This window comes from Equus quagga, chromosome 12 (genome assembly GCF_021613505.1).
Source record: "Equus quagga isolate Etosha38 chromosome 12, UCLA_HA_Equagga_1.0, whole genome shotgun sequence".
Taxonomy (NCBI): Eukaryota; Metazoa; Chordata; class Mammalia; order Perissodactyla; family Equidae; genus Equus; species Equus quagga.
In genome coordinates, this window is record NC_060278.1 from 93,806,975 (window position 1) to 93,832,103 (window position 25,129).

General features: G+C 41.0%; 1 protein-coding gene across 1 annotated transcript in view; it reads right to left on the reverse strand.

The window, feature by feature from the left end:
- PTPRT (protein tyrosine phosphatase receptor type T) overlaps window positions 1–25,129 on the reverse strand; it is a 1,006,957-nt gene that overhangs the window by 80,752 nt on the left and 901,076 nt on the right. The window contains exon 16 of the mRNA XM_046677949.1: window positions 141–331. Within this exon, the coding sequence (XP_046533905.1) occupies window positions 141–331 (191 nt within the window). The remainder of the gene's footprint in view (window positions 1–140; window positions 332–25,129) is intronic.

The window sequence follows — 25,129 nt, forward strand, 5'->3', positions numbered from 1 at the left end:
ACTGAGATGGTGCATTTCCAACATGTTCCCAGGTGATGCTTATGCTGCTGGTCCAAGGACCATACTTCGAGTAGCAAGGCTTTAGCACCCATGAAGCCTCTGCACCCATCAGGAAGTTTCCCCACAGGCTGGTTTCTTACCTCATATTCCTCCTTGAACCCGTAGCCCTGGCCTCTCTTCATCTGGGTAATGTGCTGCAGCAGATCAGCCACCCGGATGGCGGGCTGGAACTGGTCCCGAGGATAGCTCATCTCCACAGGGTCGCAGGCCCGGTAGGGGTGAGTCTGGATTGTGAGGGTGGGCTGGGACAGCTCCCCGCGGCTGCCATCTGCTTCAGAGAGAAGGAGGCAGAACAGATCATCACCTATGGGAGTTTTGTCCTCTGTCCTCCATGCCTCCCTCAGCTTGACCTGAGGAGGGCAGAGGGAACTAACTCAGGACTCAATTGATCAGGAAACCACAGAAAGAATAGAGACACACTGCTTCCCTGGCACGGCTGTGGTGGTAATTTAAAAATTAAAACAACAAACAAACCAATGAACACAATAACCCTTGGTTTGTTTCTATTTCAAGGGTGCATATTGATGGAGGAAAGACAAAGTTCTAGGTTGGCTGTCATCCCCTGCCTGTCTCAGTCCTTCCTCCAGTCTTGTCAGGGTTGTCTTGGCCAATCTTGGCCAATCCCAGAACCAGTGAGAAGCCAGAAAGGCTGGATACTGGGAGTACTCTCCTGTTTAGGAAGTAGGGTTCCTGGAAATCGTGTCTGGTGCCTGCCTGCAGGTGAAGAGAGCCACAGGTCCCTGGAGATCAGAGCCACGTGACTGCTTCTGGTCCATTTGCCCACATCCCTGTGACCCGGTTTCCCTACTAGTTTGTTTCCTTTGGGTTGTACGCTGGAAGGAATTGGAGCCAGTCTTGGACCCCCAGCAGACAGCAGGGACTCTGACCCTCTTAGCTGCTCTCTCCAGCTATGGGCTCTGCAACAGTGACTACCTTCTGCCCACTGTCCAGTTTCCTCACCACTTAACACTCTTGAGCCAGGAGTGTTGCTGAGCCCACCTTGCAGATAGGGAAGCCCAAACCTCTTCCTTCAGTCCTCCCAACTACTTCTCCCAGGCCTGGGTCCTATGCCTCGTCTCCTTCATAAAATCTCTCTTTGACATAGCTCTATACTTCCCCCTGATAAGAATCTTTATACCTACTGAGTTGCTTTAACTGCCGTGTATTAGTTTGGCCACCCTGGAAACTGATTTCTGCTGAGGTTGGATTTGAATTCCTCTGTGCCCCTTGGACAAGTAAAACTACGTTCTTGCCTTATCAACTCTCTGTCAGGCATACATTGTTGGTCTTCCAGGTCCTTCATCCTATCCAGAACTATCTAGGCTTGGTCTCCCCAACCTCCTCTCAAAGACATGGACAGTCTATGCCTTAGACCCTCCCATTTGTGGCATGCATGAGATGATAACTGCATCTCCCCTGGATGTTTCCAGGCACTGCATGGCACCAATGCAGACCCTGCTAGGCCTATGCCGTACTCACTCCCTGGGGGTCTGTAGCATACATTCTTGATTGTCTGCAACTTGTCTTTGCAAAATCCATGTTTCCTTCAGCTTGTTTGTCTCTCATGTCACAATAATCCATCAGACATTTGATTCTGTAGGTGAAAGGGAACTTTCCTACCATGTGACAGCATGAGCAAAACTGTTCCTAGTAGGAAAAGATCTGGAATATAGAGGTTTATGCATAAGGAAGAAAGGCCTATGCAAAATTTCCTGACCGTGCATAAGAAAAATAGCGCTTATTTTTTCTCCTGGGATTTCAGGTAACAGGTAACACCTCTTCGATGGCATTGCTTAAATATAGAGCTTGGCAAATGTGGGGGCTGCTTCCCTTCTCCATCACACCCTTGTGATCATGAGTTAAGATTTATTGAGAACCCTCTCTGTGCCAGGGGCTCCGGCAGGCACTGGCAATGCACAGATTACAGATTTCACCCTCAAGGCTTGATGGTCTAGTAGGGAAGACAGACAAGAAGAACCAGCTGAAGCACAACAGACGCTGGAGAAGCCAAGTACATTTAGGTAGGAGCAAGGAGGTGGGGATGGAGTGAAGGTGGTGAGTGGAAATGTGATGAGGATAAAGCTGTAAGAGACGGTGTGAGGTCGGTCTAGAAAGGCTGTGAATTCATAAGAATCTTCAAGCCAGTGGGAAGCCGTTGAAGGATTTTGAAAAGAATCTCTCTTTTTAAAGATTCACACTATTTCTTGTAGGTGTCCCAGCTGCCATGGATCTGAGGCACCCTTCCAGCGAATATCACTCCTGTGATGGTGTGGTGAGGTTGGGGATGGAGAAGAAAGAAGCACTTGAGTTTGCTTCTCTAGATGCTGCACTTCATGATCCTTAGGAGAGGATGAGCCAGAGTCAGTGCCCGGAGCCCTGTGGGTGTCTCTCACCTAAGCCACCATCACATAAGGGGGCAGATGTCTTCAGAGACCCATGGTCTCCTACAGGTCCTGGGGCATGAGCTACGTGGGAGACTTGCCGCCTGGCAGAGACAGGCTTCTTAGGAATGGGAACCTGGCAATTTTTGTGAGATGCCAAATGTTTCCAAAACCAAATAAGCTACCAAATGGATATTTTCCCTAAACACATTGCTACACAGACTGTAAACTTGGTGTCAGCAAAACCAACACTGGAATGGAAAATAACTGCATTTGAAATTTAACAACTTGTATTGCTGTAACATTTGTAATAATGTCAATGCCGGTGCTAATGATGCTATGAAGACTCGGAACCAAGGGATTTTCAAGGCTTATTAAATCAACTAGTTGGACTCCCTTTTGCAATGTATCTTACCTCACCTATTCCCTTATTAACCTCCGATAATGCAGAAGTGATGCCTTTATCACACCCCATTTCACCAGACGCACTATACTTAATTTTCCATCATTAGATTTAATGAAAACCCAATTTCACAACTCACTTCTCTCAGGAACCTACAAGTAATGCTACGTTTTTATCAGCCCCAATTAAAAAGCGTTATGATGTTTCTATTCAAGAGGGAGCCTTAAAACTAATGTGCGATTCTGCTGCTAATTCAACAAGGGCGCTGGAATTCACATGCTGCTCATAAAATGTAACTCAAACCAGCTGGCCAAGGGAGAGAACATTTTTCATTTTTCTCCTCACTAGACCCTCAATTTTCACGCCATTTCACCTTCTCATTGATGGGTCTTGCCTGTTTATTTACCACATAATCATATTTTGGATTTCTTTTGCACTTTTTCTAAAGCTGTTGTCTAACCCTGTAAATTCCCCTGCAATAACTCTTGTCGCTGCCTGTGAGGGGCATGTGGGGCAGGCAGAGGGATTTTGGTGACATGTATGAGATCACAGCTCACCACTGTCCCTCTGATTCTCTCTTTTCTGTCTCTCTCCTAGTTCCTCTTCCTTCTTCCTTGGGAACCAGGCTTTGATCTTCTCTTTTTTATCCCCTTGCTACCAGCCATTGTAGATCTCTCTCTAGCTTGAGCCATATATTTTCAATCACTTGCTAGAAACTGCCACTCCAACTGGTTAACAAATATTTACGAGTACCTATATTGTACGAAGGATGCTATTGGATACTGTGTAGGAGGGTGGAGGAAAGTGTGTTCAGAGGGAGATAAGCACTCCACAGGCCTAGCAGGAAAGAAGAAGAGATAAGGTGTGCATAAACAAGTCTAGCAAAGCTGGGAAGGGATAGGCACCTAGGAGATGGGAAGATGATGTGCTGCAGAGTTAGGCACCATGGAAACAAGCTCTGGACATTCACGCCCCATCTCTGTTGCTTTTGGCATGACTATGTACAACCTATATCAGCTCTACCCAATAGAACTTTCGGTGATGATGGAAATAGTCTATATCAATGCTGTGCAATATGGTAGCCACTAACCATGCATGGCTACTGAGCATGTGAAACGTGGCTAATGTGACTGAGGAAATGAATTTTAAATTTTGGTTAATTTTAATTAATTGAAATTTAAATATCCACATGTGACTTGTGGCTACTGTATTGGGCAGCTCAGATCTAGAGACAGGGAAAAGGCAAGCACTCTGGAGTCAAGTCACAGGGCAATGACATCTAGTGGAAATATAACATGAGCCATATGTGTAATTTAAAATTTTCTTGTAGCAACATTAAATAAGGTAAGTGAAATTAATTTCAATAAGACATTTTATTTCATCCAATATATCAAAATAATATTTCAACACATAGTCGGTATAAAATTATTAATGATATATTTTACACTCTTCATTCATACTAAGGCTTTGAAATTCAATGTGTATTTTACTTACAGAGCATTTCAGTTCAGACTAGCCGTATTTCCAGTGCTCAAGACCACATGTGATTAGTGGCTACTGTATCGGACAGCACGGGTATACACAGGCTTATCCCAAGCCAGATCAAGTTCTAAAGAGAACTAATTTAGAGCTGGAGCGAACTCTAAAAAGACGCTGATCTAGTGTAAGACAGTCCCAGCGCAGCACTGCCCAATGGAACTTTACACGATGATGGAAGTGTTCATATTTGCACAATCAATATGGTAGCCACTAGCCACCTGCGGCTATTGAGCACTCGAAATGTGGCTAGTGTGACTGAGGACCTGAACTTTTACTTTAAGTTAATTTCAAATTAATTTAAATGTAAATAGTTTCACGTGGCTAGTGGCTACCATATTGAATAGTGCAGATCTATACAATTATGTCTTCAAATTTTTTCTTTAAATCAACTTTCAACTATTTTTTTAACTTTATCTCATTATGAATGATAGTGAGACATAAAGTCATGGATGTGATACGCTAGTTTTGTTTTAATGTTCATGAAGATGTTTACATAACTATTTAAGAAATGGCCTGCCATGTCCCATGAGAGGAGCATAATCCACACCCTGGGAAATGCTGTGGGTCTGGGTTCCAGAAGCAATCAGAATGAGGTTTGTATCTTTAATTAACTGGTTACGGGCTGTGAGATCTCAGCCAAGTGACTGATATTTCTGAGTCTCAGTTTCTTCATCTATAATACAGGGAAAATAAGTACTATAAAGATTCAAAGAGATAAATGGTAAGTCCTCGTGCAATGCCTGGTATCTGGTAAGCGGTGAAAAAAACAATAATTGTTCTGATGTTGTACAAGGTGTCCTGCTGGGCACATGAAAATCCACAGACTGGTGAGGGCACCTGGGGAGTCGTTTAGGGCTTCTCTCTTTTTCCCTTCATGACGCACTCCAGAGCCATCTATTTTACTCCATTCCTGCTGCTTTCCCCTAGTTCAGATCCCCATGACCATTCCATCAGGTTCCTAATGGCTCTTTTTGCTTTTACAATTCTTTTTACACAGCTTTGATCAAGTCACTCTTCTCAGCAAAAGCCTTCATAGAGTTAAGACAAAATTTAGTAACTAGCCAATCAAATTTCTATAGTTTCTGGTACCAGCATCTATTTCTTATTTCATCTATCACAACTCCTCTCTAATCCATGTGCCCTTTAGGGCAGGAGAACACGAAGAGTGGATGGGTAAATATATAGAGACTGTTTACTGAGCAGGGAGAGTCTGACAGATGAGAGAGGGTGTGAGGTGGGCAGGAGGTTGGGTCACCTGCTCAGAGTAGAGATGTGGTCAGAACAAATGAAGTGGGGGCTGTGGCAACAGCAGGCATCGGGGTCAAAGCACAGAATCTGAAGACAAAAGTTGGATTCAAATATGAACTTCACAACTTTCTAGTATGGGACTTCAGATAAGTTACTTTGAGCCTAAGCTCTTTATTTGTAGTTGGCAATATAAATGGTGATGATGATAATAATCATCCTCTTATAAGAAGGTTGTTGCAGGGTTAAGTGGGATTCCATTGGAAGAAGCTTCAAGATGGCACCTAGCCAGCAAGCAATGCCTCATCCCTCTTCCCCCAACAAATAACAAGCCTCAAGAAAATAAACTTGTAATAGCACTGAAATCTAAGTCTGTCAACTAACCTAGTGTCAGAATTTGGGAGGAATATCCATTAATTATATCAGATTCACATTTACACATGTGCATGAAAATAAAGGCTTCATTTTGTCAAAATTACTCTCTGAAGTTGTACAGAATCATCTTTCACCTGATTTAACAAAGCAATTTTCCCTCTGGAGTTGGAAGAGACTGCAATTTCTTTTGTGAAGCATCAGATGAAATAGTTGGCTTGTGTTTAGGAGCCATGTTGTAAGAAAAATTTCTTCTGTATTTCCAAGTTCTAGACATAAATTAGGATAGGTGCATAGATTTGTGACCCTTGAATAATGGTAGATTCACATCTCCCATCTCATATCCACTTGGGGATGTGTCATCACATCACAGTGTGATGATAGATGGAATTACCTTCTGTCTCTTTCTTAAGTCTGACCAAATGCATAGGGTTGAACTTGAAAAACTAATAATAAGTAGAATGCCACCCTACTGTGCCACATTCTAAAGCTATGGACAATTTCAGTTTATACAACTGGCGATTGACACTGATATACTTTGCTACCTGAGGTAACATTGGCTTGAAGAATGAAAAAGAAATGCTTCATTTTTTCCCACTTTCTTTCCTGGGCTCAGAGGATCAAAGACTCTAGCAACCAAACATGGGGGTCAGGCATCTCCATGCCCTTTCACCTCCTAAATCTCTTTCACTGGGGTCTCTGACATGGTAAAGACACAAGTGAGTGGATAAAGACCTTTGCATCCCAGAATGCAGATTCAGTACCAGGAGAAAATTGTGATGGACAGTCAGATAGAAGGATGACGTCAGACACTTTACATAGGAATAGTGGCTATGAACACCTATTACTACCTCTGCTGAAGCCACAAGGTTCCAACATTGGACAGTGAGGGCAACAATGAGAATCTGCCTTCTCTGTTTATTGGCAAACAGCAGTCCTGGAGAGATCTCTCCTCCTCTGAAGTCAAGAAAACAGAAAACAACATGCAGTCTGAGAAAAATCCACTATGTTAAAAATAAGGATAACGATACTCTGGATGCTGAGAAAAATACAATTTTCAAAACAAACAAGCAGTCAGTGTTGACCGTTTACCCAACAGCCATCCCCTACCTTCTTCCTTTCTGGCAGAGTCCCCAAATTAGTTTGGGTGCCCACACATTCCCAACGTGACTTTGGGGAGGATAATCCTATTCCTAGATCTAGGGGTAAATCCTGATTTCCTTAAGCCAGTCAGGTGTTCCTATCCCTTTTGCCAATTTTTCCAAAATTTTCAATGAGATAGGAGGGGAGTTCCATTAGGGGACTTCTAGGAAAGGCTTCCTTACTTCCAGGAAGGATATTCCAGTGGTCCTTCTCTCCCATTAGACATTACCATGTGTGGGTTTGATGCTTGGGACTGCTAAAGCAATCTTGCATCCACGAGGGGATCCAGGCTGTGGGCAATGCCAACAAGAGATGGTAAAGTGGAGAGCTTGAAAGAACTTGGGTCCTTTAATGACATTCTTGGGCATCTCATTCAACCAACCCTGGACCTTGCTTAGCTCTTGACTTTCTGTTCTGTGAGATAATACATTAACTTATTATTTAAGTTAATTCGATTTTTTTTTCTGTTACAGGTATCTTAACCTACACAACAGAAACAGAAATGCATTTTAGATTGCATGAATTTTGTCAAGAACAAAATTCAAGAAAACATGGAAAAATAAAGGAAGTGAAAGATTAAATAATAAGACAACAGATTTTTCAAAATATGGATCAAGTTAAGAAGCAACTGGAAAAAAATGCGCGGGGTGAGGCAAGGCAAGATGGTAAGGAAACTAAAATGCAATAGCAGAATTAAAATGGACATTGGAATCTGTAATGAGAATATGCAACAGGCAAAAACTTGTGGAGAATTAATTTGAGAACCTTGCAATGAAAATTCAAGGGATTGAGACTTCTGTTTCCTCTGTATCTATTATCTGCTCATGTGTGTTCATGTGTGAAGGCACCAAGAAGACATTTTCCGAGAAAAGAAAACAGACATATAAGAGACAGATAATTGGTGTTACTAAAGAAGAGAACAGAATAAGTGAAACAGAAGCGATAATAAAGGATACAATGTGAAAACAGCTCTTTGGCAGAATAAAAACCTCAATCTTCAAATGTAAAGAGTTCTCTACATGAAACTTAAAATAGAACAGAGTTCCTGATACAATTGTTTAAACATTATTGATGCAGAAATGCTCAGATAAACATCTAGGCTGGAAAAAATGGCTATCTGTAAAGGAAAAGAAACAATGCTAATCACATGTTCTACTACTCAAATTTTAATGTCAGAAACCAATGGAACAAAATTTTTGAGGGTAAAATGCTATAACCCCCAGTATATATACACTGATATAAGTTGTTTTTTCATTTGTGAGCCTACAGAAAGACATTCCCTGATACACAAAGATTCAGAAATTACATTGGCTCTGATTCTTTTCCAGAGGCTTAGGGAGGTTGGAAAATAAGGGAAAAAACAAAAATACCATAAGATTGGAGGAAATCATACTATAAAAGAACTTATTTGTTAAATACCAAAATCAGTTAAACGTAGATATGAGTATAAATATCAAAATAAATATGACTCAAAACAGAATGAACTATAAAAAAGAATTCTTAAAGAGAAACTGTAAAAAAATCGAATATAAGAATTCTTGGCTAAAATCTGAAATTTTACTAACAAAAACCAGGAAGCGGGTGACTGATACATCACTAAAAATAAATCTATCAACTCCGTCACCTTCCATAATGGACAATCAATATATACTATTTTAATCTTGTTCTTGAGTAAAGGATCTAATTTCAAGGGTGTATGTACATATCTGTGTGAGTGTGTGTGTGTGTGTGTGTGTGTGTATTTTTAAGGTATCAATTAGTAGAATAAAAAGAAGGGTATATAGCTTTCAAATAGAGTCAAAGTGAAACAAAAGAAAGCCTAGGCCTCTACCACATGTGGATCTGGAGTCCACATTCGTGCTATGCGTGTGATAGAGGAATTGCAAACCTAGAAATCAACATACAAACCCGCGTAATACCACTGGAAATCCTCCTGTTCTGACAAGCAAATGAGAAACCACTCTAGAGGTATTTTCATAATCCAAGACACATTGATTCCCACAGAACAAAACTGCCTCCACTAAAGATGAACTCATAGGGAAAAATAAAGTATAAAGAACGACAAGCCATGTGAGGAAGCTTATTCTCACAAAGGAGAGTCGGCAGACATGATACACACAGAGAAATATGCCTCCCAAGAATTGAAAATAATAGAACAATCAAAGAGACTATAAAATAAATACATTTAGATTGATTAAAGAGAAAATGGAAAGACTATGAACCACAGTAATAATGCCACACATCATGGAAAAAGGATGGGTAGATTTGAAAAATACAAATTTAACTTCCAGAGATAAAAAATATAGTCACTAAAAGTAGGAAGAGTAAATAAATATATGAACAGATGTTAATGGAACACAATAGAAGTTAAAGATACAACAGAGAAGCTGAAGAAAAGCAAAAGCTGGCTCTTTTGTTTGAAAACACCAATAAATTAGACAAAGCTCTGCCAAAAGTGATAAAGAAAAAAAGACACAAATAAACAATTTCACAATTGCTAGAAACTGGTAGAACACTTTTATCACATGTTTGGATTGAACAGTGAGTAAATGACCAGAAAACCACAAAACACATCAGAAGACTCTGAAGGACGTGGCCAGAGTCAGAAGTTACATATCAGCTCATCACCAAAGCATGAGCTTTCTTTAAGAGAGAAGTTTTATTCTGGGATAATTGTAGATTCACATGAGTCATAAGAAATAACACAGGAGTCCCATATACCCTTCACTCAGTTTCCCCAATGTTAACATCCTGCATAACTGTAGCACAGCAGCACAAGCAGGAAATTGACATTGATACATTCCACCGCTCTTATTCAGATTAGATATTTACATGCACCTGTGTGTGGGTTTGTTCATGTGTGTTCATGTGTGTCTTTAGTTTTACACAATTTAATCACATATGTAGATTTCTGTGACCACCACCACAACCAAAATGCAGAAGCAGTTCCAGTACAAGGATCCTTCACCCAACAGAATACTAGTTTTGACTTTCTCTCTTGTCTCTAAGCAGAGGGCTAGTTACTGCACCCTCAGTGACTGTAGCAATAATGAAAGGAAATGTCTTTCAGGAAAACCCTAAAGTCTGCCAGAGGCTAACAAACTGGGGCCTTCTTTCCTTGATGCTGCTGTATATAATCCAGGGTCCACAGGGCCACCACATGTGGCTGTACATGCCACGTGCCGCTCAATGTTAGACGGTGCTATTCCTGTGATAGACCCATGCTTTGTGAGTTAAAAGCCATCTGTCTTTACTTGTTTAAGCGACTAGTGGTTGGGTCGTTATTTTCATTTTCTGTAAATCATTAAAGTGGAAAGTTTCACCTATGTGGTCTAGAGGAGAAAGAATAAGTGAATTACTCGTCTGTGGACTTAGTGTCCTAAGAGCTGAGCCAAAGTCTGAAGGGAACTCTTTGTTCAGAGTCTCTCCTGTGGGCCAGAGAATTGGACCCCCTGTGGAGTTTTGTGCATGCAGTGGGTGTATGTATATGCATACACGGGTGGGTACACGGCCTGGCAAGCACACGGGTATTCTCTCACTTCTGTTCCAACTCGAGCCAAATGTTTTTCAAACTCTGTTGTATAAAATAGACTTCTAGGTATGATTGTGTTTGAAGAAAGGATTTCACTATTAAAAAAACTCTGAAAAAACCACTGGTATATATTTTTTCATTTTGTCACAATTTCATGAAAATCAGTGGGAAAACAAGACAGCCAAAGTGCTGATCCCAGTGTTCTCCAGCATAGGTTTTCTAAACTGAATTCAATTGAAACAAAATAAAGATCCCTGGGTGAGCCAGAAGTAGCAGACATGTAGCAATAACAGGATGCTTTTTGGTCTTACACATTTAGTGATCAAACAAGGAAGTGAGACAATAAAACCAGTGGGAATGTATGGGATCCTGGAAATATACTGCTGAACCACAAAGGAGAATGGACATAATTCTGGACCTTTAAAATGAACTCACTGAAAACACAAGCCCTTTCTTGTAACAGCTAAATCTAATGTTTAATTATTGCGTACTCATCATTCATTTGTACTTCCAGAGGCACTTATGTTTGAAAGCAATGGACTATCTGAACTTTGATGAGTGGAAAAATATCCCATAAATAGACAAGGATATATGTAGCTAAAGAATTTCATAAACTGATGATAAAGTGTGGTCCAAATGTTGACTGGCAAGTAGTGGATTCCTGGGAAGTGTACTATTTATCAGACAAGGATGAAGTACATAATAAAGTAAGAAGAAACCGTGAAGTCACTCAATGTTGGGAAGATTAATATTATTGAGAAGTTATTTAATATTATTAGGAAAAAATTCTGTATATGGCTGCACATGTTAATGTAAATAGAATATTCAAATGAACTGAGAAGAACATGTCATAAAGAAAAGTAAATTGTATAGTTTAGATGTTCTTGCAAGCAGAAAAGAGAGCAATACTGGGCTGGCTTTTTAAAAATTTTTCTTTTCTTTTTTTTTGAGGAAGATTAGCCCTGAGCTAACATCTGCTGCCAATCTTCCTCTTTTTGCTGAGGAAGACTGGCCCTGAGCTAACATCTGTGCACATCATCCTCTATTTTATATGTGGGACGCCTACCACAGCATGGCTTGCCAAGCTGTGCCATGCCCGCACCCAGGATCCGAACCAGCAAAACCTGGGCCGCCGAAGTGGAACGTGCACACTTCATCGCTGCGCCACCGGCTGGCCCCTGTGCTGGCTTTTGAGAGGAGTCTGAGCAGAGAGGAAGGCTGAGATTGCGTGAGGAAGGGCACGCTTCTATCAGACTGAAGGTTGTCAGCTTCACCATGACTCCAGCTTGGATGGGGCATTTGGAGTTTCTCATTGGCTCCAGGGTGGTGTTCACATAAAAACAACGAGCCCAGCATTTTGTGTTGTGTATATATCAGTACATTCCAAGACCCACGTCCTCATAGGAAAATGTGTGATAGAAAGAAAAAAAACCTTAAATAATGCCTCACACTGAAAACACGGGTTTGCCTTATTTTCTCTTTCTCATTCATCAAAATCATAATAAGACAAACGTATGCAAAATAGTTGCAGAGTAATACTTAGCTAAACTAGAAAAACTCAATTTTGACACGTTTTACAATCTTCAGCCTGACAGGTAACTTTGTCTTTCGTTGATGTGCAAGAAAGAGAAAATGTAACAACTAAACTTGTCTGGGAGAGGAAATTTAAACGTGTAACAGCTGTTTGAAATGAGTTTGCCGTTGTACTGTGTAGACGGAAGCCTGCTTTCTCCATTTCAGACGATGCCCTGGATACATAAGCAGAGTTTGTGGATACAACAAACCACAAACACAACAGAACACTAATAGAGTGGAAATAATGCAGTTTTGGACTTACAAGACCTGACTTTTATCCTGGTTTTTCCACGAAACTATTTTGCACAATTGCTTTTACTTTCCTGGATCTTAATTTTAAAATTAGGGAGTTGGGTTAGACTAATGCTTCTCAAATGTTAATGTACATTGTCTGGAGATAGTTTAAAATGCAGATTCTAATTCAGTGAGTCTGGAATGTGGTCTGAGAGTCTGCATTTGTAACAAGCTCCCAGGTAATGCTGATGCTGCTGGTCCATGGACCCGCACTTTGAGTAGCAAGGGTTAGATGGTCTCAAAGGGAACTTCCAGTTAAATATAATTTGTTCATTAATGGTCCTAGAATTGCTCAAAAGAAAGCAGACACTGTCCTTTCTGCTCTTAGTGAATGAATGAGGTAGCGCAGATTAGTATTGTTCAAAATCAATCAAACAAAAATTTCAAGGAACCTAAGCTGATGGCTTTTTCTCTGGGAAGAACAGACAGCTAACACTCTCCTAAGAACTAATAAAGCAGTGTGTGCATCAACCGCTAGCCTGGGAGACCCTCAGCTGCTGAATTACAGAAGTTGACCACAGAAATGGTGACCTACTTTGTTTTGTATAGTGGGTCCCAAATCTTGGTGCTAGACAAGAGACACTCTGGAAGAATGTTAAACATAGATTCATTGGCTCCACCAATGGACCTAAGAATTCAGTAGCTTTAGGGTGGGGCCAGTCATGTTTGGGAATTACTGTTATAACCATTTAATGGAGGCTGGGGCAGTGACTGGGGGCCAGAAGGGAGAATTTTGACTCAATTCCTGATTGAAACATGGTAAAGAAAATCAGTCCTACAAGTTTTTCCAGAATCCCAGTGGCTTCTTTTCATGATAATGAAGGTGGGAAGGTCACAAAGGAATCACTGTTATAGAAAAACAGCCTCTGAATAGTTGCATTTGTGGGATGTCAACAATTTTAAGGACCCCTGAAAGTTGCAATGAGAGGTCTTAACTGTATTCATATTCTTTTTGTCCACAGAAATTCATCAGAAGAACCAGAGTTAAATCTTGGCTCTACTACTTATTAACCAGAGGTTTTTGGTGAATTATTATAACATCTCACACGTTAAGCCATATATTGGTTATCTACTGCTACATAACAAACTACCCCAAAACTTAGCAACTTAAAATAATAAACGTCTACTATCTCACAGTTTCTGTAGGTCAGAAATCTGAGTGTGGCTTTAATGGGTACCTCTGGCTCAAGGTCTTTCACGAGGTGTCACTCAAGCTGTCAGCTGTGAGTATGGTTGTGTCTGAAGAAGGGGGACAATCCAATTCCAAGTCCATTCACATGATTGTTAGCAGATTAATTTTCTCATGAGTAACTGGAGTAAGGGCCTCTGTTCCTTACTGGCTGTTGGCTGGAGACTGCCCTCAGTTCCTCGCTCAGTGAGCCACTCCATAAGGCAACCCTCTAACATGGCAGCTGGCTTCCCATAGAGAAAGTAAATGAGAGAGTGAGAGAAAGTACCCAACATGGAGGCCACAGTATTTTTATAACCTAATATTGAAAGTTACATCCCAATACGTTGTCACATTCTATTCATTAGAAGCCACTTGCTAGATCCAGCCTGCCTCCAAAGGAAAGGATTATACAAGAATATGTAATAGGGATCAAGGATCTTTGGGGCCATTTTAGAGACTGTCAACCACATACTCCAATGTCACTTCACAATGTCTTTGTGAGAACTCAAGAAATAATGTCAATGAAAGAGCATTTATAATTACAGCAATATACACACATAAGAATATGTTATACTAATTTATTCCAAGGGGTTCATTCAAAACCCTCCAGCTAATTTTACTTAGCTTTGCCAAATGTTCAGAGCCATCCAGTTAATGAAAGTTCTTTAATTCATGAAAGTTTCTAAACTATTCTTTCTACACTTTTCCAAGGATTTTTCCAACATCTGATACTTCAAGGGAAATAAATGGTTTAATTTTCCTTACAACATGAATTGCCACTGACAACAATCTTTAATCATTAAAGAGTTAACAATGCACTTTGAATTGCTTTATCCAGATAAAAAATTCATTCCCTAAGTAAATGAATTAGCCACGTAACTGACAGTCGATTCCAGTAATAAAACACTAATTAAGTGAGTCTGCTAAGTAAAAAGTGCAATGTGATGAATTTGCTAAACAAAGGCCTAACTAATAAATTTTCATGCTAAATAAATGACTTAGAATGGTGACTAAACACTCACCATGTCTAGGGTCAGTTGAAAAAGCAACACTGCTTTTAGAAAACAATAAAAGAAGTGACTGTGCCAGCTAACATCCTTAACAACATTACACTGGGCTCCTTGCCAAGCAGGGACCAAGTGAATAAGTCTGAATGGGATAAATGTACTAGATTCTGGGAGGGGCAGGGAAATCACCATGGTCATAGCACTGGTGACAAGCCTAATTGAGGACCTGGAATAGTCCAGGATAGCCAGATAGGAGTCATAGTAGAATCCAGAAATGGGCAAGTGGAGGCAGGACTCAATGCCAGACTTTACTGGGTTAAGGAATGTCAGAATGAGCACCAAGGAGAGATCCTGAAAGCAGTGGCTTCAGGACAGATTCCTACAGTTGGACACATGCTTTATCACGGGCAAAGAGCTTGAAGGTTATAGGGTTTGCTCTCTGTTTCAGAAGGGTAGGATGGCAGTAGACTCAGCCCTCATAGGTGTAAGGGTCTTTGTTGTCCTTTGGAAGCATCTTGGATCAACCCATTTACAATAGTGCCTTCTGGAAGGATCTAAATTCAGAGAAATACATGCTTCTCATGGGCTCCACTGGTTTGGACTTCCAAGTCCTGTCCAACAAAGAATGGTGCAGAGTTTTCATCATTAAAGCCTTGTTTTCTGGACTGTTGTAGCTGGCACAGGCTCTGGGCTTCCTTGATTTTCCTTGAACATATCAGGCATATTCTTGCCTTAAGATCCTCTGGCAGGAACACTCTTTTCCAATATGGCTCACAAATCTCATCTTTTTCAAGTCTTTGGGCAAATTTCACTTCTGTAACAATGTAATCCTCCTTTACTTATCACTCTCAGTCCCTCTTATCCTGTTCCACATTTTTGTAGCACTTATCACTTTCTATAATACCATATAATTTTCTTATCTTGTATTGTCCATTGTTTATTTACTGTCTTTCTCTTTTCCCTCCCTACCACCACTACCATGTAAGCTCTGTGAAGACAGGAAAGATTTCCTACGTTATTCACTGATGTAGCATGAGAGCCTATAATATGTCTAGCACATGGTAGGTGCTCAACAAACATTATTGAATGAATGGCAGCAGGGTTATGAAGCTTGCTATGCTCTAACCACTGAAGAGAGGAGTGCAACCTTAGAAATATGTGGAATAAGGAATAGCCTATATCCTGGGGTTTGAAGACATCGCTATCAAAGTATGCCATCCCCCTGGTGGCCTCAGAAGTGTCTGCTTGTCGCATGTTATCTGGGAGACAGTCCATTATAGTAGTAGGATCATATGCAAGAGGAAGATTAGGCTTGAATCCCAGTCCTACCACTTAATAGCTATGTGACCTTAGGCAAGTTACTTAATCTCTCTGAACCTCAATCTTTATACCTGTGAAAGAAATCTAGCCCCTCACTTCAGAGGCTGTGAGGATTAAAGGGTATTACATATGTAAAACATTCTGCATAGTTCCTGACACATAGTTAGGGCTCAATAAATGTTAGTTTATTTTACTTTTCCTTTTAAAGACAGTGAGGCATATCCCTTAATACATAAAGGTAAATTGACTTTTCAGGTTTTCCAGACATTGGGAAGATCCACAAGGGAATAAAATTGGAGAAGGGTAAGCAGTGACTGGGATGAGGGGTGGGGAAGAAAAAGAAATTAGAAGCATAGAGCCGCCTGAGGAGAGAGGGGGATGTCATGCAGGTAGGGGCAGCAGGGGCCACAAAGTCATTCTGAAGAGTGTTCTTTCTGTTTTCCAGGCCTGCACAGAATGATGGAGCCCAAGGGAACCAGTATTAGGTGATGAGGCCTTTAGAATTAATGATTAGAACAAAGATACCAAGATTAGAGCTTCTTAAGAAATGGAGTTGCAAAGTGAACCCTATATATCTCTCTCAGACTAGTGCAATGGTCTTCTCCCTGGTCCCCTCGCCTCCACCATGGGATTAAAACCTTGGCGTAACCTTAGTCATCTCTGTGCCTGCAGGTACTTACTTTTCCAGCAATGCACAAGAACAGTCGGTTGAATATGGAATAGTCAAAAATGAATCACTATGATCCATCGTGACCACAAAGTTAGCTAATGATTCATTCAGTGAATGAATACTGGTCCAGCATTTATCATATTCCAAGCACCATACTCGTCTCTAGGAATACAGTGGTAGCCAAAATAGAAGTGGTCTCTGCACTTTGGAGCTTGCAGTCTAGTGAAGAAGGCAGACATTACCAAAAACTCTTAAGTGAATAAATATTTGCACGTATTATACTTGTGTTGCATGCTGAAAGGGACTAGAACCTAGTGCTGTTCGAGAAAAAATGGCCACTCTTTAGACTGGCAATTGGAAAGCCCTCAAAAGGTGACAATTCATCATAGATCTGAAGGATAAATGGGGACTAAATAATGAATGATAGAAAGGACAAATGTTCTAGGAAAAGAGAACAGAATTGTGGAAGCCATGATGTCAGAAAATACTTAGTGTTTTCAAAGAATAGAAAGAAAGTCAATATGACTGGACTATATTGAGCAATCCAGAGAGTGGCCAGAGATAAGACCAAAGATGTAGACAGGAATTAGATCATTCTGAGGCTTGTGGGCCAGAAGATGACTTTTAACTTCATCCAGAGGGCAATGGGGAGCCAGTGACAGGGTTTTAGTTGGGCAGTGGCATGGTGAGATTTGCATTTGTAAATTGCAGAACAGGATAGGCAAGTAGCTATTTTATAAGTAAAGCATAATAATGACATTGAATTATTAGGTAAACTTTTGCTGATGGACCAATTTGAAAGGAGTGATGGGACAGAATAACAAAAGTTATTAATAAGACAGTGCCCAGGGACCAGATTCACAAGTGCATGCATTTGCTAGAGCACAAGTGGCTGAAGACTCAGTGGAGGACCACATCGGTCTTCACTGCAGAAGAAGCAGAAGTGACTCTGCCAGTTTGGAATGACTCTCTTACTTTCTGAGCCTCTGTCACATCTGTAGATCAGAGGGAATTTCATCTAACCTAGATCAAAGACCCTGAATATGAAAGGGGTTTTCACCTGGGAAAAACTGAACTGGCCCAATGAGACATTAATTGAATAAGCCCACTCATTTAAAAAATAAAACATGTCCAAATATTTCCAGCCATCAAACCATCAAAATATTGACTGATCAAGAAAATAGGGAGCAAGCAGGGAGATCTAATCAATACTTCTTGACTTAACAACAGCCCCAAGAATGGTATGCCATAGAGTATCCTCTCTCTACCACCTGCTTCATTACAAAGAGTTGGTCACACCAAGTGGGTGGTAGTGACTGTTACTTCTGGAATCAGGTATGTGTGTATGTGAGGGTGTGGGTGTGGATGTATGCGTAAAATAAAATTTTCATGTGCACCAGTATTTTGTGCTGTCACATTCCTTGAATCTGATATATGAAGAATCAATACTTACTTTTTATTAACCTCATTAACTCCCACACTAATACATTCCCCTCACTGTCACTAGGATGATCTTTCTAAAATTAGGCTCAACCCTGCTCCTCCACTTAAAATCTGTGTTAGCTCCCTGCAGAAAACATATTTCCAACTCTCTAGTTTTTGAGACCCTTTAAGACACAGTCCTTGATTACGTTTCCAGGTTCATCTCTCACCACTTAACCCCGTGGAGATAATACTCCCAATACTCCAGGGAGGTCAAAATATCCACAATTCTAAGTCCAAGGGAAAGGACTTCCTGTGAAACGGGTCAGGGTCACCCTGAACTCAAGGGGCCTTGAACTCTGTCCAAGCACCTTGGACAGAGACTGTAACATCTGTCTCTGCCCTTCAGATTCTCTCTCAAGCCCTGGGGAGAAGTTAACATTATTGATGTCTTTTGGACTCTGTATTCCAGGAAATATATTTACACTAACAAGGAACTGTGCAAGAGAGCAAAAAGTTCTTTCTAGATTCTGAAAATCTTCAGAGACCCTGCCAAAGCATATGCCAGTAATGGAAGAGTTATCACTCTAAGCAAAGTAGGAACTGGAGATTTGGGAAATAGTCTTATTTATTCTTGATTGTCTTAGCCAAGTAGACTTTCTCACACCTCTGTTCCCTTGTACATGTATTCCATTCTTTTGGAACAGTATGGTAGTTTATCTCTAAGATGACCACTGCCAATTCCTTGCCTTCCTGTAGGCATATGCCATTTCCCCCACTGAGAGGTAGAGCCTGCTTATCCACTCTCTTAGGCTGGCCTGTGACTACTTTTAACAATAATGTGCAGCAGAAGTGATGCTGGACAGTTGTGGACCTGGTTTTTAAGAAGACTGGCATTCATCCTGGCTTTCCTGGAACACTTGCGCTGGGGGAAGCCAGCCATCATGCAAGAAGTCTGATTACCATGAGTCTACCATGAGGCTTCAAGGAAGCCCAAGTTAGATGCATAGGAAGAGAGCAATGCCAGCTAGTACCAGATGTTCTAGTTACTTCAACCAAGGGGTCGGACATGCAAATAAAGGAGCTATTTGGGCATTTCATCCCTAGCAGACGCTACTTGAGGAAGAACTGAGGCCCCAGACATATGGCACTTGGAGAGCTGTCCCAGTCATTTCCAGCCATTCAAGTCATTCCAGCTGAGTTGTTTCATTTTCAAGCAGACACAAGCCATCCATGCTGTGTCCAGCCCAAACTCCTGGCCCATTGTATTTTGAGTAAAATACAATGGTTGCTGTTTTATGACATTAAATGTTGACATGGCATGTTATAACAAAACAGAGAACAACAACATGTTCCTCCTTTTCAGCCTTGAAAAACTCTGACCACCATCCTTTAAAATTCAACCCCTCCATGATGTTTTCCTTGATTATCTTCAAGGAGCCTGAGAAGCCTAATTCCATTTCCTGCTGATATCCTGTCAACTTATCTTAGTTTTGTGTCACCTAGCAAACCATTATGTCCAAATCCTTTCCTTTTTACCTAGTAAGCCAGAAGGACCTTTTTACCTAGTAAGTGAGTTTCAATTAACTAAAAAAAATCTCAGCTCCCAAGACAAGTGGTGTGGAGAAGCCAGCCCTCTATGACCATACAGATTGGATCAATGTTACAGGTGTCTACTATCTCCTAGAACTTTCTAAGATAACTGATGTCCCCAAGGTTATTTGTGAGGTCATCCAGCAATGGAGAACCACAGCTTGTTGTTATATCTGCTTCCTGTGTTTGCTAGTTTTCTTGCTTCTTCCACTGGCAGAGCCAGATAGCAGCCCATCTGAGTCTTTGCCTATATTTGTGTGCAGTTTGAAGACCACCAGCTGTTATCCTTTCCTTTTCCTATGATTGGACGAATGATTGTATCACATTGCCAGACCAGCCAATGGTTGGCTACTTGAGGATATTCTGAGTAGCAGCTCCCAGTTTTGCAGGAACCACAAAAAGGAACTTGTAAAATTCCCTTCAGTGTTGGCAGACTAGGAGTTGGTGGAAGGGGTGGGAGACATGCTAAGATCTGAATATTCACTGACTGGCAAAGAAACATTCTTTGTTTCCTTTCTCTGCCTGCACTCAACTCTGGATGCAGAAAACAGGACAACAGTGTAGTGTCAGCTGTAGGAGCTTTCCAAATATTCCTTTTCATTTGACTTAGTATATAGGATTGCTATGCCTGAGTCCCAGCTGTCTATATATCCATCCATTCATCTATCCACTCAACTAAATAAGAATTTTGGGTATCTTTTCTGTGCCACACACCATGCTACATGCTGGGGATACAGTAGTAAGCAAAATATAAATAGCCCCCCATCTTGAAGTTTATCATCTGTCAGAGGGGTCGGACCTTAAACAAACATATTTGGAAGATGAGGTCAGTGCTGAGGAAAAGGCAACAAAATTCTGTGATAGCACCTAACAAAGGAATCCATTCTGGTTTGGGGAGAAAGGGGTCAGGAATGGAAGAAATCCATGAATTGAGATCTAAAGGAGTCAATCAGGAAAAGAGTGTGGGTATAGCCAGTGCTATAGATGAGGAGCTGGAAAACATTTCTGCCAAGGGCTAGAGAGCAAATATTTTAGGCTTTCTGGGCTAGATGATCTCTGTAGCAATTATTCAATTCTACTGATATAACACAAAAGCAGCTATATATATACAATTTATAAACAATTTGTAAAAGCATGGCTGTGTTCCAATAAAGCTTTATTTACAAAAACAGACAGTGTGCTATATTCAGTGTATGGGTTGTAGTTTACCTACGCTGCTTGAGATAGAGCAATAGCATAGACAAAGGCCCTGTGGTAAAAAGAGTGTGAAAAGTTAATGTACTGAGAGAAGAAAGGTAGTGTGACTGGAGCTCACAGAGAAGGGGGCAGTGAGACGTGAGAGCATGGGAGAGATAGGCAGGACAACACCCATATGTAGGGTCAGGATGAGGACTTGGTTTGCAGCTTAAGAACAATCAAAAGCCATAGAATTGTTTTAAGCCAGGGAGGGATGCAACATATTCAGATTTGCCTTGAATAGACCTTTCTAGCTGTTAAGAAGAACATGGACTAGAGAATAATAAGGATGGATATCAGGATTATTTAAGGGCTACTGATCTTATCAAGGTAAGAGATGGTGGAAACTTGGACAAGGATGGAGGAGTGGGTGTGGATGTGTTCTAGATACGTTGAAGATGTAGAATAACCAAAACTTGGTGTTGAATTGGATGTAGAAGGTAAGGGAAAGGAACATGTCGAGATTATTCTATATTGTACCTCTGCTGAATGTATCTTTACTATTACATCTAACACATCTCTTCTTTTTTAGTGCCAAGAAATTGAAATTTTATTTTCATTTCCAGCATCCATATAAATAGGAAGTCAACTCACATAGTTGGCAAGGTGAAAAGTAAATCACCTGAAGAGAGATGAATCACATGGTTAGTGGACCAGGACAGCCTCCCTTCACTAGACCCCACTCCCCTAGCAGCTTCTATACATATCTCTACTATATGAAGTCATATCACTGCTGTCTGTGTTCCCTATCACATCATGGGTAGAATTGCCTTTTTCTTGTTTGTGTCACCAACACTTAGTAGCTGTTTGGAGAATCTCCTCCCTTGACATCCATATACTCTAGCGGTAGGTATGGGCTTGAGACATGTTAGATGTGGGGTGGGTAGTTCTCTCAATACAGTCAACAGCATCCCAACAAAAATCAGCCTGAGTAACTAAACATCATGACACCCTCCTTCAGAAATATGAGGAGACCACCCAGAGAATGATGGTGATGGTAATGCAGGGGACAGAGGGATTTTGCCTGTCCTTTGCCCTGTGATATTTTCTACCACTTTCTCAAATGCTACTTTGTAAAGACGTTCCTTTCTAAATTTCTACTTCTTATCTTATACCTGCTGCCCACCTCTGTGGGTAGCAGGACAATCTTACACCTGGGCAAGAACTTTAGGTTGGGCTCCTCAACCTTTGTGATGGAGTCAACCCTATAACTCCTTCACCAGCTTTCCAAGTTATATAGATCTGCTCTCAACCACTAACATATAAATAAGACTTCAGGTTCTTTGAAATTTCTACTGTGAATCACAAAATTCTGCTTTGGACATTGAGATCCTATCATAATCCAGGCTGAGTAGACTATCACAAGGGCACCTAATCCATTAACTCCTTCACACACCCTGAGTTCCATCTCAGGGTCCAGGTGGATGACCAGAAGTTTCCGTATTTGGACCATATTCACACAGCCCCTTTTATAGTCCCGTTTTCCCCTCAGCTTTAATCAACTGCTTTTCTACAGGCACTTCTAATATGTAAGTCCTGGTTCAGCGTTCTGGCTGTTCCCTTAACTTGCTGAGTGACCCTAGACAATGTCTTTCATCTCAATGTGCCTCAGTTTCCTTACTCGTGGCAAAGTCTTCAGTCACCTTGCATACACAGTGTAGCAAACGTTTATATCTCCAGGACTTACTCCTCTGCTGAGCTCCAGGCCCACAGATCCAACTGCCTACTTGACAACTCTTCAATGACTCAACAGCACCCTAAACCTAATCTGTCTAGATCTAAACTCCCCCATTCTCCTCCAATTCTGGCCTCTTCCTTTGCTCATTATCTCATTTAATGTCACCACCACCCACTTAGACCAAGTATAAGCAGGAAGGAGGTTCTGGACGAAGCCTTGGGATGCTTTAATCGTTAGAGTTTGGGAACAAGGGGAGGAATCAATAAAGAAGCTGAGAAGAAATAGCTGGGGAGGAAGAATAAAACCCAGGACGGCAAAGTCAAGCAGAGAAAGTATTTCAAGAAGGATGGGCTGCTGACAGGTCAACCGTATAAACGCGGGTTCAAACCTGGGTTTGCTTTCTTGGTAGCTGTACGCCCTTGAGCAAGTTACTTAAATTCTCTGAGCCTCAGTTTCCCTAACCAACCTCATAGAGTTGATAGGAATATGAAATGAGATGATGCATGTAAAGTGCTTTGTCCTGTAATTACTTGCAAAATGTTAGCTAGTAAAATTATTGTCTATATTTTCAACTTATCAAGGCTGTGGCTTCGAGCCGAGGGAAAAAAAAAATTTGTCTCTAAGCTCAGTTTATTCTGCTACCTAGCAACTATATATTTACATTTTCAACATCACTTCTTTATCCTTGATTACTTTAACAAGCACTTTCTAAGTGCCCTGTCGTAATTCAGGACCACCTGTGAGGTATAGAGGACAATTCTATTTTCTTCTCAAGATGTAGTGGCCTAGCATAAATTGTCAAAAGCAACTTCAGCTCTGTAGCTTTACTGAGGTCACTTTGAAAGGGTATTGAGAAGGAATGGCTCAGCCAGTTCACAATAAGAGTAAAGGTCTGTAGCTGATAAAATTCTATCCCTACTTATCTACAATGGAAAACTGAACGCATACAAATCGAAGAGAATACGAGGCCAGGTTCCCACAACATACAAGGACATCTAACAATGAAATCACTCGAATTTCCAAATAGGTTGCCCTTCCTGGAAAGTGAAGTTAAGTAGGCTACAAATGCAAGACCCTTCTCAGGCAGGTTCCAGCCTCTGTTCCAGCAACATCTCTGGCCATGTGCTCTCAAAACAGAGCAGCTTGTACTCTAAGCCCCCTTCTCCAAGTCCTCCATGCCCCTTCCACCTCCAAGTCTTTGTCCCTTCCACCTGGGACAATCTTCCTCTTGCACCATCTTCAAATCAAAATCCACCTCCTTACATGGTATTATGTAACTCACTTTGTCAGAGTTAATCACTTGCTGAGCTTCTGATCAGTGTTCCTGGGGCACTATACACGCCTTTTCTCTATCACTTACCACATTTATTGAAACTAAGCCACTTACAAGTCTCCTCTTGGAGGACAGAAATATCCTTGAAGGCAGAGACCATGTCTTATTTATCTTTACAATCCCTGCACCGCTAGGCACATAGTCGGCATTCAATGAATATTTAAAGGAACACCTCAGCGACTCCCATAACCAGGAGATGAAAAGTATAATTCAATTTGAGAAGGCTCTATTTGTGCAGAAGTCAGATTGGGGGGTCTACGGAAAATATTAGAAGAAAAATCATTATTGACCATCCTTTATTCCTCTGAAGGAGGTCATAGGACAAGGACTAGAGTGGTCACAGTCCCCAATTCCAGTTCAGGTTCTGCTAGTGACTCAATGAATGGCCTTGAGAAAATTTTCTGGGATTCAATTCTTCACCTTGAAGTTGAGGAGGTTGGATCAGATGGGGTCTAAGGTAATTTTTGGGTTTGATGGTCTATTATGTCACTTTTTGAGTCTAAGATCTTTCTGTGAAACTTGTTTTAATTTAACTCCGTAGTGTTTGTGATGGACAATTTGTCTGCTTTCTCAAGGCCACTTAAATTTCCATGTTGCACTTCTAAGGAATAAACAACTTTGGGTTGGCAGGAACTTAATAGTGTTCTTTAATCTGTCAGCCAAGTGGATGATTGGAAAATATTCAATAATCCCTATAAAACATTCAATAAAACTGGAGGTGGCAAGCTTGTAACATTCAATTCTTCTCCTAGATTCAATTTAATCCTGGAGCAACTAGAAAATATAATGGTCCCTGCAAACAGAGTTTCATGCATTTTTTTAAATTCCTCTTCAGAATGTTCTGTTGAGCTCTTGGTTTCACTGTGTGACTCATGATTGCTTTCCTTGTAAATTTCCACTCCTTCCATTCTGACTCTTAGGTTGTTCGCTGTTTAGACAAAAGGAGAGAAAGGTCCAGAGATGGTTGAGAAGAGACCCTTGGCTTTGGCGACTCTCACAACTATAAATGGGTTTCAGCAGCCTTAAGGTCCAGCACTTCCAAATGGCAATGTCTTCTTGGTACATCCACCCCGAGAAAGGGGGAGTTGGCCTTTCTCTCCCAGTGTGCCTGTAACTCTCCTATTATCAGAGACAACTTGGCACATGAAGAACAAG